This window comes from Carcharodon carcharias, chromosome 14 (assembly GCF_017639515.1).
Source record: "Carcharodon carcharias isolate sCarCar2 chromosome 14, sCarCar2.pri, whole genome shotgun sequence".
Classification (NCBI taxonomy): domain Eukaryota; kingdom Metazoa; phylum Chordata; class Chondrichthyes; order Lamniformes; family Lamnidae; genus Carcharodon; species Carcharodon carcharias.
In genome coordinates, this window is record NC_054480.1 from 125,682,358 (window position 1) to 125,694,575 (window position 12,218).

At 43.8% G+C, this 12,218-nt stretch overlaps 1 protein-coding gene across 1 annotated transcript in view; it reads left to right on the forward strand.

Annotated features, from left to right (window-relative positions):
* The window catches only part of LOC121286771 (cytokine receptor-like factor 1), an 81,647-nt gene extending 72,326 nt beyond the window's left edge, over positions 1-9,321 (forward strand). The window contains exons 4-9 of the mRNA XM_041203811.1: positions 843-1,006; positions 2,017-2,174; positions 4,211-4,379; positions 5,219-5,397; positions 7,553-7,589; positions 9,068-9,321. Coding sequence (XP_041059745.1) covers positions 843-1,006; positions 2,017-2,174; positions 4,211-4,379; positions 5,219-5,397; positions 7,553-7,589; positions 9,068-9,084 — 724 coding nt within the window. The 3' untranslated portion in view covers positions 9,085-9,321. The remainder of the gene's footprint in view (positions 1-842; positions 1,007-2,016; positions 2,175-4,210; positions 4,380-5,218; positions 5,398-7,552; positions 7,590-9,067) is intronic.
* Positions 9,322-12,218: the final 2,897 nt, after the last annotated feature.

The following is a 12,218-nucleotide window of genomic DNA, read 5'->3' on the forward strand; positions in this document are numbered from 1 at the left end:
AAAGGACCCAGATTAAATAGACTCAATTCAATTTATTTTAAGATAACTCAATAGAGAGCAAGAGCCATATATCCAAGTTTGTCAGTGACACAAAGGTTGGTGGGTAATATAGACGGGAGTATAAAATTGCAAACAGACGTTGATAGATGAAATCAGTGGGGAAAACTGTGGCAGATGGATTTCAACATAGATAAGTATGAGATCATCCATTATGGACCAAAAAAAGATATAGATGAGTGTTATCAAAATGGTGTAAAGCTCGGAACAGTGGGAGTCAACAGGGTTAGGTGTCCATGTATGGATCACTAAAATGTAGTTGTCACGGACAAATTAGATGACATCCTGTGAACAGTTGTGGGTACCATACCTTAGAAAAGTATACTGGTCTTGGAAGACCTGCAGCACAGCTTCACCAGAATGATACCAAATGTAAGTTACAAGGTGAGATTACCTAAACTAGGTTTATAAAGGTTAAGGGGTGATTTTACTGAGCTTCTTTTAGGATTTTGAAAGGAAGTGACTGGGTAGATACAGAGAAGCTTTTTCCACCAGTTAGGGAGACTTTGGGGAAGGAGCCAGAGAATGCGACTACTTGAGTAGCTCTTTTAAAGAGCTGGCACGAGTGCAATGGGCTGAATGGCTTTGAGATTCTATGGGATGACTATGCGATGACAGAGTTGACTTTGTGCAATGGTACAAAATGGGCAATGATGAAATCAGTGGAAATAGGGTTGAGATGGGAGGTGCAATGTGTTGCAGAGTCACTGTCACCTGTTTTATGCCATTGCAGAGTTAAGACTTACCCACATGATTCTACTATTGCTGCCCTATTGCTTCCCCAGGTGGTATGGTAAAGAGAATGAATGCCAGGGCATAGTTGGACTGAACTCTTGCTGCATTCCCAAGGATCTTGCTCTCTTCACTCCATATGAAATCTGGGTCGAGGCATCAAACAAACTGGGGTCAGCAGCTTCCGACATCATCTCTCTGGACATCCTGGATGTGGGTAAGAGACTCCTGTGAGGTGTTTTTTGTCTGATTGGGGGTGTGATTTAAAATGTCAAAATGTAAATGATACACATCCAGGGCTCCCCCTCGTCGGTCAGTTTTTAAAATAAACTGAAATAATAACAGGAAATGCTGGAAAAACTCAGCAGGTCTGGCAGCACCTGTGGAAAGAGACAGAGTTAATGTTTCGAGTCCGTTTGACTCTTCTTCAGTCATAAGGACTCGAAACACTAACTCGGTTTCTCTCTCCACAAATGCTGCCAGACCTGCTGAGTTTTTCCAGCATTTCCTGTTGTTATTACAGATTTCCAGCATCCGCATTATTTTGCTTTCATCTTAAAAATAGACTGCCCATGTCATACTGAGCCCCACACAGGGCAATGGCACAGGTTTAATCTGTGTTACGCACACACGGTCAGTGCTGGGACACTCAGTCCAGTTACAGGCACACAGTCAGTGCTGTGAGACTCAGTCCTGTTATACACACACAGGCAGTGCTGAGACACTCAGTCCTGTTATACACACACAGTCAGTGCTGAGACACTCAGTCCTGTTATACACACACAGTCAGTGCTGGGACACTCAGTCCTGTTACACACACAGTCAGTGCTGGGACATCCAGTCCTGTTACAGACACACAGTCAGTGCTGGGAGGCTTAGTCCTGTTATACACACACAAGAAAGTGCTGGGACGCTCAGTCCTGTTATACATACACGCTCAGTCCTGTTACACACACACACAGTCAGTGCTGGGACACTCTGTCCTGTTACACATACACTATCAGTGCTGGGACACTCAGTCCTGTTATACACACATACAGTCAGTACTGGAACACCCTGTCCTGCTACACATACACTGTCAGTGCTGGGACACTCAGTCCTATTACTCTGAGGCAGTGTATGCGTGGTCACACTTCTGTTATGAACACACACAGGCAGTTCTGGGACACTCAGTCCTGTTATCCAAAGCACTAACGTTTCCACATGTCTGTTTATTCTTTGGAACAGTTACCACGGATGCTCCATTTGATGTTCAGGTGAATCGTGTTGGTGATCTTGAGGACCAGCTCAGTGTCCGTTGGAGCTCCCCAACAGCATTGAAAGACTTCCTCTTTCAGGCCAAGTACCAGATCCGGTATCGTGTTGAGGACAGCACCGAGTGGAAGGTAAATCTAGCATTTTTATTAGATTATCTTTTACTGTTACTTCCCTGGTTAATTGCAGATGATGTACAGAGAAGGCATGGGATAACTGAATGCTGGAACATGCTTCCTGATCCTCGGTTAGGGATGGGAATAATCAGCCAGGATCCCAGATCCTCATCTCTATCCAGTGAATCCTATTTGTTACGGACAGGAGGGGGCTTAATTTAAACAGCCCTGATTTCTCCTCTCACCACCCGTCTGTAAACAGAGAAGTGTTTTGATTTTCATTTCCCCCTTCATAAGTGGTGGTGTATTTCCCAACCCCTCAGCTTTGGTGTGATTCAGTTTCTATTAATAACCTCACAGCAAACTCGAGATAGGATGAACTCAAAGGGTTAGTTTATTTGCACACACTTAAACACAGGAGGAGGGTCACTATGTAGCCCCCTGTGCACTCATACAATAAAAGAGGGATAGAGATAGAAAGATTTACAGGGCAAAGACCACAGAGGAAAGAATTATTGTTTCACATGTGTCCAGAGTCCGAAATCCAAGTCTAATGATGTATTACTTCACAGAGGTCGGCAGGCTGAACTAATGCTGGATAATTCAATTTTCCAGTAGAATTGAATTCCATGATGAGATAGGCACATAGAAATGAATCAGTCTTGTAGGTGATGGTGTAGAAGTTCAGAAGTTCCAGTAGAGACAGTGTAGATGGGGCCAGGCACTCAAACCTGGACAGTGACCCTTTTCTGTGTTGGGGGCAGGTAGATGGAAAGATGGCAGACTGGGGTTTCTTAGTACCGCAAGGCAATACTGCTAGTTCCACTAGCTAGGGGGTCATGTCACATGGTTCCCATCTCTCCACCTTGGCCTTGATAAGGGTGTATATCCCTTTGTCTGGGTCCCTGAGATTGTTAATGTTCCAACCAGTAAGTCTTAAAGGGAGGTTGTGGGGTCCTTTGTCCTAGCAGATGAATAGGCTCCAGTTGGTCAGGCCTGGCTTATGAAATATAGTTGGCATTTGTATAGTTCCTCTGTGGGCTGCAGAGACCAAATTCAGAGAGCTGTTCGGGCCTCTTCAGAGATAAGGAGGCACAAATTTCTTCGATACTGCCAAATAGCCCCTTTTGTTCAGGGTCACAGACAGACATAGCTTTAGCCATTTTAAAAGGTCATTGTCCGTTTATTTTTAAATTTTAGAGATTAGCCTTAATTTAAGTATATAAAATAAAAATATTGAGTGTGAGGTCTTAGCTTCATGTGCCTGTGACCGTATTTATGTGTATGTATGCATATGTGAGTGCCTATGTATGTAGTCATGTATGTGCATAAGTATAGTTGTACATGTGCATGAACATAGATATTTGTCAGGTTTGAGCTTAACTGTGATGCCCCTTGTGGTCCAATACTCTGCTGACATTCAGTGCCCTGACTTGCACACAAAGGTTGGGCACTGACTGAAGTAGCAAAAGGGGGCAGAGTTAGCTCTGAGAGTCCAAGCAGAAACAAGTGGTGCTGAGAGCGCTGATGGAGTCCTGGGTCAGCACAGAGAACCATCACTGCACATTCTACTTGATTTGCACAGGAACAGGAAGAGGCTACCCAGTTCCTTAAGCTTGTTCCACTATTTAATTAGATCATGGCTGTAAGTACCTTAACTCTGTATAGCCACCATGGTCCACATTTGTTAATATCCTTAACCAACAAAATCTAGCAAACTCGGTTCTGAAGTTTTCAATTGACTCCCTCCAACAGGTTTGGAGGGAAGAGAGTTCCAGATTTCCATTCACCTTCCTGTGAGGTTATGCTTCCTGACATCACCCCTGAACAGCATGGCTCTAATTTTAAAGCTCTACCCCCTTGTTCTGGACTCTTCCTCCACACACTCCCAACCAAATAGTTTCTCTTTATCCACCCTGTCAACTCCTTCAATCATCTTAAACCCCTCAATTAGATCACCCCATAATCTTCTAAATTTGACGGAAAACAAGCCTGCTCTGTGCCACCTGTCTGCATAATTTAACCCCATCTCTCCCACTTTCTCACTGCAGGTTGTGGATGATATTGGAAACCAGACCCTGTGCCGATTGGCAGGGCTGAGACCAGGCACTGTGTACTTTGTGCAAGTGCGTTGTAATCCTGTCGGCATTTATGGTTCGAGGAAGGCTGGAATTTGGAGTGAATGGAGTATCCCCACAGCTGCCTCCACTCCCCGGAACGGTGGGTGTTTTCTCACCCTCCCCATTTTCTGAATTCGACAGAACAAAACCCAGGGACCCAAACTCTCAGCGCAGAGAGATCCCAAATTCAGCAATCAATTGGCAGGCAAACCTCAGCGAAGCTGATGAGGGACAAGGGAAAGAGGACTGTACTAGGTGAACTGCTGAGGCCGGGGCTCAGGGACATTAAAGGGATAGTGTAGAAGAAAGTTTAACTCTGTATCTAACCCCGTGCTGTATATGTCCTGGGAGTGTTTGATGAGACAGTTTAGTAGAAGCTTTACTCTGTATCTAACCCCGTGCTGTACCTATCCTGGGAGTGTTTGATGAGACAGTTTAGTAGAAGCTTTACTCTGTATCTAACCCCGTGCTGTACCTATCCTGGGAGTGTTTGATGGGGAAAGTGTAGAGGGAGCTTTACTCTGTATCTAACCCCATGCTGTACCTGTCCTGGGAGTGTTTGATGAGACAGTTTAGTAGAAGCTTTACTCTGTATCTAACCCCGTGCTGTACCTATCCTGGGAGTGTTTGATGAGACAGTTTAGTAGGAGCTTTACTCTGTATCTAACCCCGTGCTGTACCTATCAAGGGAGTGTTTGGTGAGACAGTGTAGAGGGAGCTTTACTCCATATCTAACCCCATGCTGTAACCTCCCTGGGAGTGTTTGATGGGCACAGTGTAAAGAGAGCTTTGCTCTGTATCTCACATAGCCAGAGACTGTTTAAGGGGACAGGATACTACTTTTTCTGGGTCTCTGGTGACGTAGTAAGGTGTTGATTTTTCAATATGTAGTCTTTCCACAAACAAGTTAAATAGCAAGGTTCCTTGGTGTCTCGGCAGAGAGATCGAGTGGCACCTGTTACCAGAAGAGTGGAGAGAGTGGCTCTAACCTGCGGCGCGAGCTGAAGCAGTTCTTTGGCTGGGTGAAGAAGCATGCCTATGGGTGCACAGCCCTCAATATCAAATTGTACGACCAGTGGCGTGTGTGGCTGCAGAAATCGCACAAGACACGGAACCAGGTACACACTTTACTCACAGGGTGTGGCTATGCAATGTTTACAGAGGGCTCGCACACACTGAAGTAATTTACACTGATATAGTGCTCTTCACAACCTCAGGACATTGCAGCCAATGATGTATCTTTTTGAAAGTGATGGAATATAGGAAACATGACAGCCAATTTGGGCACAGCAAGATCCCACTAATAGTACATAAGAAATAGGAACAAGAGTAGACCATTCGGCCCCTCAAGCCTGCTCCGTCATTCAATAAGACAATGGCTGATCTTCTTGAGTTTCTTTTTCCACGTTCCCATCTAACCCCAATAACCTTTGATTCCCTTGCCTAACAAGTATCTATCTACCTCTGCCTTAAAAATATTCAGTGACCCCGCTTCCACCATCTTCTAAGTCAGAGAGTTCCAAAGTCGCACAACCTTCTGAGAGAAAAAATTTCTCCTCATCTCTGTTCTAAAAGGGCCAGCCCTAATTTTAAAACAGTGCCCCCTAGTTCTGGACTCACCCACCAGAGGAAACATCCTTTCCACGTCCACCTTGTCAAGGCCGTTCAAGATCTTACATACTTCAATCAGATCATCCCTCACTCTTCTAAACTCCAGTGGAAACAAGCCCAGTCTGTTCAACCTTTTCTCATAAGACAACCCACTCATTCCAGGTATCAATCTAGTAAACCTCCTTTGAACCGCCTCCAATGCATTTACATCCTTCCTTAAATAAGGAGACCAAAACTGCACAGAGTATTCGAGGTGTGGTGTCACCAATGTCCAGTATAACTGAAGCATAACATCCTTAATTTTATATTCAACCCCTCTCGTAATAAAGGATAGCATTCCATTAGCCTTCTTAATTACTTGCTGTACCTGCATGCTAACTTTTTGTGACTCATGTACTAGAACACCTATATCCCTCTGCAACTCAGAATTATGCAGCCGTTCTCCATTTAAGTTCTTCCTGCCAAAGTGAACAACTTCACATTTTCCCACATTAAACTCCATTTGCCATATCTTTGCCCACTCACTTAACCTATCTATATCCATCTGCAACCTCATGTCCTCTTCACAATATACTTTCCTACCTATCTTTGTGTCATCTGGAAATTTAGCTACCATGTCCTCACTCCCCTCATCTGTCATTGATGTAAATCCTAAAAAGTTGAGGCCCCAGTACAGAACCCTGTGGGATTCCATTCGTCACATCCTGCCAATCAGAAAAAGACCCATTTATGCATACTCTCTGCCTTCTGCCAGCCTTCTATCCATGCAAATATGTTACCCCCTATGCCATGCGCTTTTATTTTCTGTAATAATCTTTGATGTGGCACCTTATCAAATTCCTTCTGCAATCCAAGTACAGTACATCTACAGGGTCCCCTTTATCCACTGCACATGCTACTCCTTCAAAAACTCCAATAAATTGGTTAAATATAATTTTCCTTTCACAAAACCATGCTGACTCTTCCCAATTGCCTTGAATGTGGTAAAAGTAGTAATGTGGTAAAAGATTAGAAAATCTGTTTTAGATGATGTCGGTTGAGGGGTAAATATTGACCGGGGAGAACTCTCCTGCTCTTCTTTGAAATAGTCACCATGGGATCTTTTACATCCACTGAAAACAGCAGACAGTTTTTGGTTTAACATCTCATACCTCTGACGGTGCAGCATTCCCTTATACTGAACTGATTAGATTATGGAGCTCAATTCTCTGCCAAGAAACCTTGATTCAAATAGTGTGTGCGCTGCCCATTGAGCAGCTACAGAGCAAGGTGTAGCCATAATAAAAGCAGAAAATGCAGCAAAAACTCAGCAGGTCTGGCAGCATCTGTGGAGAGAAAAAAAGTTAGCATCGAGTCCGTATGACTCTCCTTCAGAGCTTCTGTTTTTATTTCAGATTTCCAGCATCCGCAGTATTTTGCTTTTATTATGGTGCAGCCACAATCTGGTACTGAGTGTGAAGGTGATGTGTTGCCAAGGGTGGGTTCAGCAGGGGTGGGGCAGGAGGTGGTTGTTTTCCTTTCAAGCTTGCAGGCTCCAGCAAAGGAAGAAAGCAGCTGACTATAAAAGGTCACCTCCTTCACGCATTGCCCCCACTTTCACAAATTCAAATTCTCTCTCATTCTCAGCCTTCACTGACACTCTGTTCCTTTCTCTTCTCCCAGAACCAAGAAGTTGCTGTTTTCGTTGGATTGCAGGAAGGTGAGTGAGATCAAGTTGGGTAAGTGAACGATTACTTTAATCGGTTAACAGCGAGTGAGCAGGCCCTTGTATGGTTTCAACAAAATGAAGGCAGCAGTGTTCGCAGGATTTGAGTTGCCAGCACAGTCAGAAACCCCAGGTTAGCTTTACCCTTAGTTTCAATATCCCTGAGGCCCTTTCCCAACACTGCTGAACCAAATTTATTTTCAATTTTTGGATTTATTGATGAGTGCCAGAATTGATCATTAACATTTGTGAGAAAATCTCTCTATACTGAGCCATCTGTCAATTTACTTCTCTCATTGTTTCACCTTCTACCTCTGCCTTTCCTTCTGTTCATCTCTCACCATGATTTTGGGGTTGTCAACTCTGCTTGGACCTTTTCCTGCAGGTTTATCACGACTTCCTGCCTCCAACTCCCTGGTGCCCACCCTCCACCTGACATCTATCCTTGCAGTGCCCGATCTGCCCACAGCCAATTAGAAATCAGACACTTTGTTACCCACATGAATAATTCTTCACTGTCAAATGGAATCTCAAAACCAGGAGGCCATTCAGCCATCATGGCTATGTTGACTCTGAGCCTCACTGGCCCATGCTCTTTCCCCTCTGACCTACAATAGATTCCCTTCAAGTATTTTTCCAATTACCCTTTGAAAGTTACTCCTGAATCTACTTAAACCTTTCATGATTTTGAACACCTCTATTAAATCTCCTCTTAATCTTCTCCACTCTAAGGAGAGCAATCCTAGCTTTTCCAGTCTATAGGCTGGTTGACTCTTAACTGCCCTCTGAAATGGGCCAGCAAGCCACTCAGTTATACACAAGATGATGGCTCAAATAGACTTTTAAGAAACAAAGTGTTGAAACAACATGAAAAAGCACAATGTTATTAACATCCTGAAAGATTTTCTCCTGGATTTTGTTCGCAGCTCTGTCCTGGAGATCCGTTTCTAATGCTTGGAGACTCCAGGTCAATCAGGGAGGTTTGGTAACCTTACTGGATGCCAATGATGGGTTTTTACAAATATACGAATTAGGAGCAGGAGGCCATTTGGCCCCTCGGGCCTGCTTGGTCATCCAATAAGATTATGGCTGATCTGATTGTGGCCTCAATTCTAACTTCGCCCTGCCTACATTTTTGACTCCCTTGTCAATCAGCTTTAACAATATTCAACAACCCAGCTTCCGCTGATCTGAGGAAGAAAATTTCACAGTCTAACGACCCACAGTGAAAAACTTTTACCTCATCTCCGCCTTAAATGGGAGACCCCTTATTTTTAAACTTTGTTCCCTTGTTCTAGTCTCTCCCATAAGGGGAAACATCCTCTCAGCATCTACCCTGTCAAGTCCCCTTTTTCCTGTGTGTGTCTCAGTCTTTCTTCAATTCTGTAGTTTTATTTCTTTCTCTGCAGATCTCTTTATCCATCTTTAATGTTTTTACCCATTTATCTCTTTCTGAATCCTTTTTTTTTCAGATTCTCCTGGTCGGTAACTCCAAATATTCTTCTCCGAAAGTACGGACCCCTTGGGGCTTATCGGAAGGATTGGTCTTTAATCCAGTAAGAATGTATGAAGCTGTCACCACAACCTAACCCATCGTTAGTCATGGAGCAGTTACAGATACTAACACATGTGTATTCATTCATAAAATAAAGATCCAGAAGATGACTGAGTGGCATACAGTGTTTAGACACTGATCTGTCACCTCAGGAATCTATGATCAAACTCACCACAGGAGTTGAAGGTCATTCCTCTTGAACTGCTGGTCTACATCGCATTTTCAATAACTTTGTCTTTCAATTTAGTTCTCAGCTTTGATGCTCTTATAGTCACTCTTTCTGTTTGTGTCTCTATTTCTTGGTCCTATTATCCCCTTGTGTGGCTCAGTGTCAATTTTTGTTTGATAACACTTCTGTGAAGTATGTTGGGTGAGGTGTTCTTAATACATGAAAGGCGCAATATAAATGCAAGTTATTGTTAAATAGTCCAAAATATCAGCAGGATTAAGCATCGAAAATTCCCAGGAAGAAAAAGATACAAAGCACTGGAAAACCCAGGTGATACAAGGAACAATGTCTTCCCACCTTAATGCAAAAAACTATTGAACCAAAATACCCCAGAATGAACATTCGATCAATTTCAGATAAACCAAAAATTATATTTAATCAAATGTTAAGATTTTTCTCTGAAGTAATATTCTCTTTATGACTAGAGTGGGTCCCCTTCAGCTCTATGCACAACACACCTGGAGCATATTATCAATTGAACCACCATGTCAAAAACTACTTCATGGTGGTTCAATTGATAATATGCTCTACCAGGTGTGGTGTTGTGCATAGAGCTGAAGGGGACTGATTAAGGTAGTTTAGGGGATCTGGCACTAATTTCTGTTCCTCCTGGTTAAGGGGGGGAAGGGGTCGGGTTGTGTAGAGCGAAATCAGCCAGGGTTGCTGCCCCTGATCATTATCTAGTCACCCCATGTCCCCTTGCTGGAAAGTGTGCATGATTGATGAGTGACGGCAAGATTTCACATGGCTCTGATGCCCCATGCGGTTGGATAGCTGATCCCGCACTTGCCTCCAGGGTCGAAAATGAAGAATGGCTGCTTTGGTGAGGTACCAGAAAAGGACAAAATAAGAAAAGCCATAAAATGGTACCAGGATTTAGAGGGTTACATAGAATGTACAGCACAGAAACAGGCCATGTAGCCCATTTATGCTCTGCTGGTGTTAAGCTCCACATGAGCCTCCTCCCACTCTACACTCTATCAACCCAGCAGATCGAGGGAAACTATTTCCCCTGGTGTGAGTGGGCGCATGGGGGGGGGGTTCCAGAACCAGGGAGCAAAACCTTAAAATTAGAGCCAGGGATGATGTCCGGAAGGACATTCATAGAAAGGATGGTGGAAATCTGGAATTCCCTCCCTCAGTAAGTTGTAGTGCTGGGGGTCAATTGGAGCTTTCAAGATTGAGGTTTTTGTTGAGCAAGGGAGCTGCAGCAAAATGGATCAATCAAGTTGTTACAGATCAACTATATTTTAATTATATGGCAGAAAGGCTTGATGGGCTGAACAGCTTCTGCCTGTTCCTAGCGTTCCTACTTTGGAAAATTCCACTCTGATCCCCTTAAGAGATCACATAAATATTGTCTATAAAGCACTATCTGCTATAGGATGTGTTCTCTGCTCCACGTAGGAAGGAGTCCAGCTCCTTTTTGAAGGCCTGCAGACATGCTGCTTCCATCTACCCCGCATTGACCTCCGTTCTCTTGCCATAAAGCAATATTCAACAGAAGACAGCACACCACAGCTAGAGTGCCCATCAACCTAGGATTGCCTGGGAACACAGAGCCCAGCTACTGATGGCATTGGTATTTCAACAATTTGTCCTTCAAATAACTGGTAGAGGTGATCGGTCAGTCTGTGACATAGAAGTAGGAGCAGTAGGCCATTATGTTCCTGAAGTCTGCTCCACCATTCCATAAAATCATGGTTAATCTAACTGTAGCCTGAACTCCACTTTCCTGCCTACCCTCCACAGCCCTCAACTCCCTTCTCAATCAAAAATCTGTCTAACTCAGCCTTAAATATATTCAATGACCCAGCCTCCACTGCTCTGTGGACAAAGAATTCCAAACACTAACGATCATCTGAGAAAAAACATCCTTTTAATCTCAGCCTTAAATTGGAGACCTCTCATTTTGAAACTTTGCCGCCTATCTCTAGATTCCGCCATGATAGGAAACATCCTCCCAGCATCTATCCTGTCAAGCTCCATCAATCTACGTTTCAACAAGATCACCAGTGACTAGCCGGAGCAATGGACTTGCGCCCGGCCGGACAGAGCGATCGGTCAGTCTGTGACTGGCTGACCATTCTCCCCTTAGTTCAGGGGTGCTTTAAGGGGATGAATAACGGTATTAATTAGGAGCAAGTTTGGCTCTGGGTTTCTTTTCAAATCACATGGCTCACAGTTATCTACTGACCACACCGAGAAGGATACTCATGTTTAAGATGTCCCTAATTGGACCTCAACACTTCAATTTCCCCACTCCTAGTGTCACAGTACAAACTGACTTCATGTGGCAACACAAGTGCTGCTTGTTGCCAGGCAATACAAAGTGAAAGATCTGTTAAAGATTGTGGGTTCAAGTCCCACTTCAGAGACTCGTACCTATAATTCAGGCTGACACTCCTACTGCAATTCTGCAGGAGAGCTACACTGTTGGAGACGCCATCTTTTAAATGAGGCATTAAACCGAGGTCCCATCTGTTAATATGACAATCAACTTGTTAAAACCAATTGGTAGTTAAATGGATGATGGGCATTAATTATCCCAACTGAATAGAATAAAAAGGTACAGCTGGAACACTTTGTGGGGAAGTTAGTAGCACTGAGGAGTTGTCTTGGAAATAAACCAGCTTTAACCAAGAGACCTGCCTGGATTAATTCTTCCACCACAACCTCTTATTGTAAGTAACACTAAGTCTGCCCTCTTGGGTGGAAATGGAAGATTCCACATCCACTATTTTGAACAAGAGCAGAGGAATTCTCCCCGGTGTCCTGTTACCTTCAACCAACACCATTAAAACAAATCAGTTAGTCACTCTCACTGCAGTTTATGGGA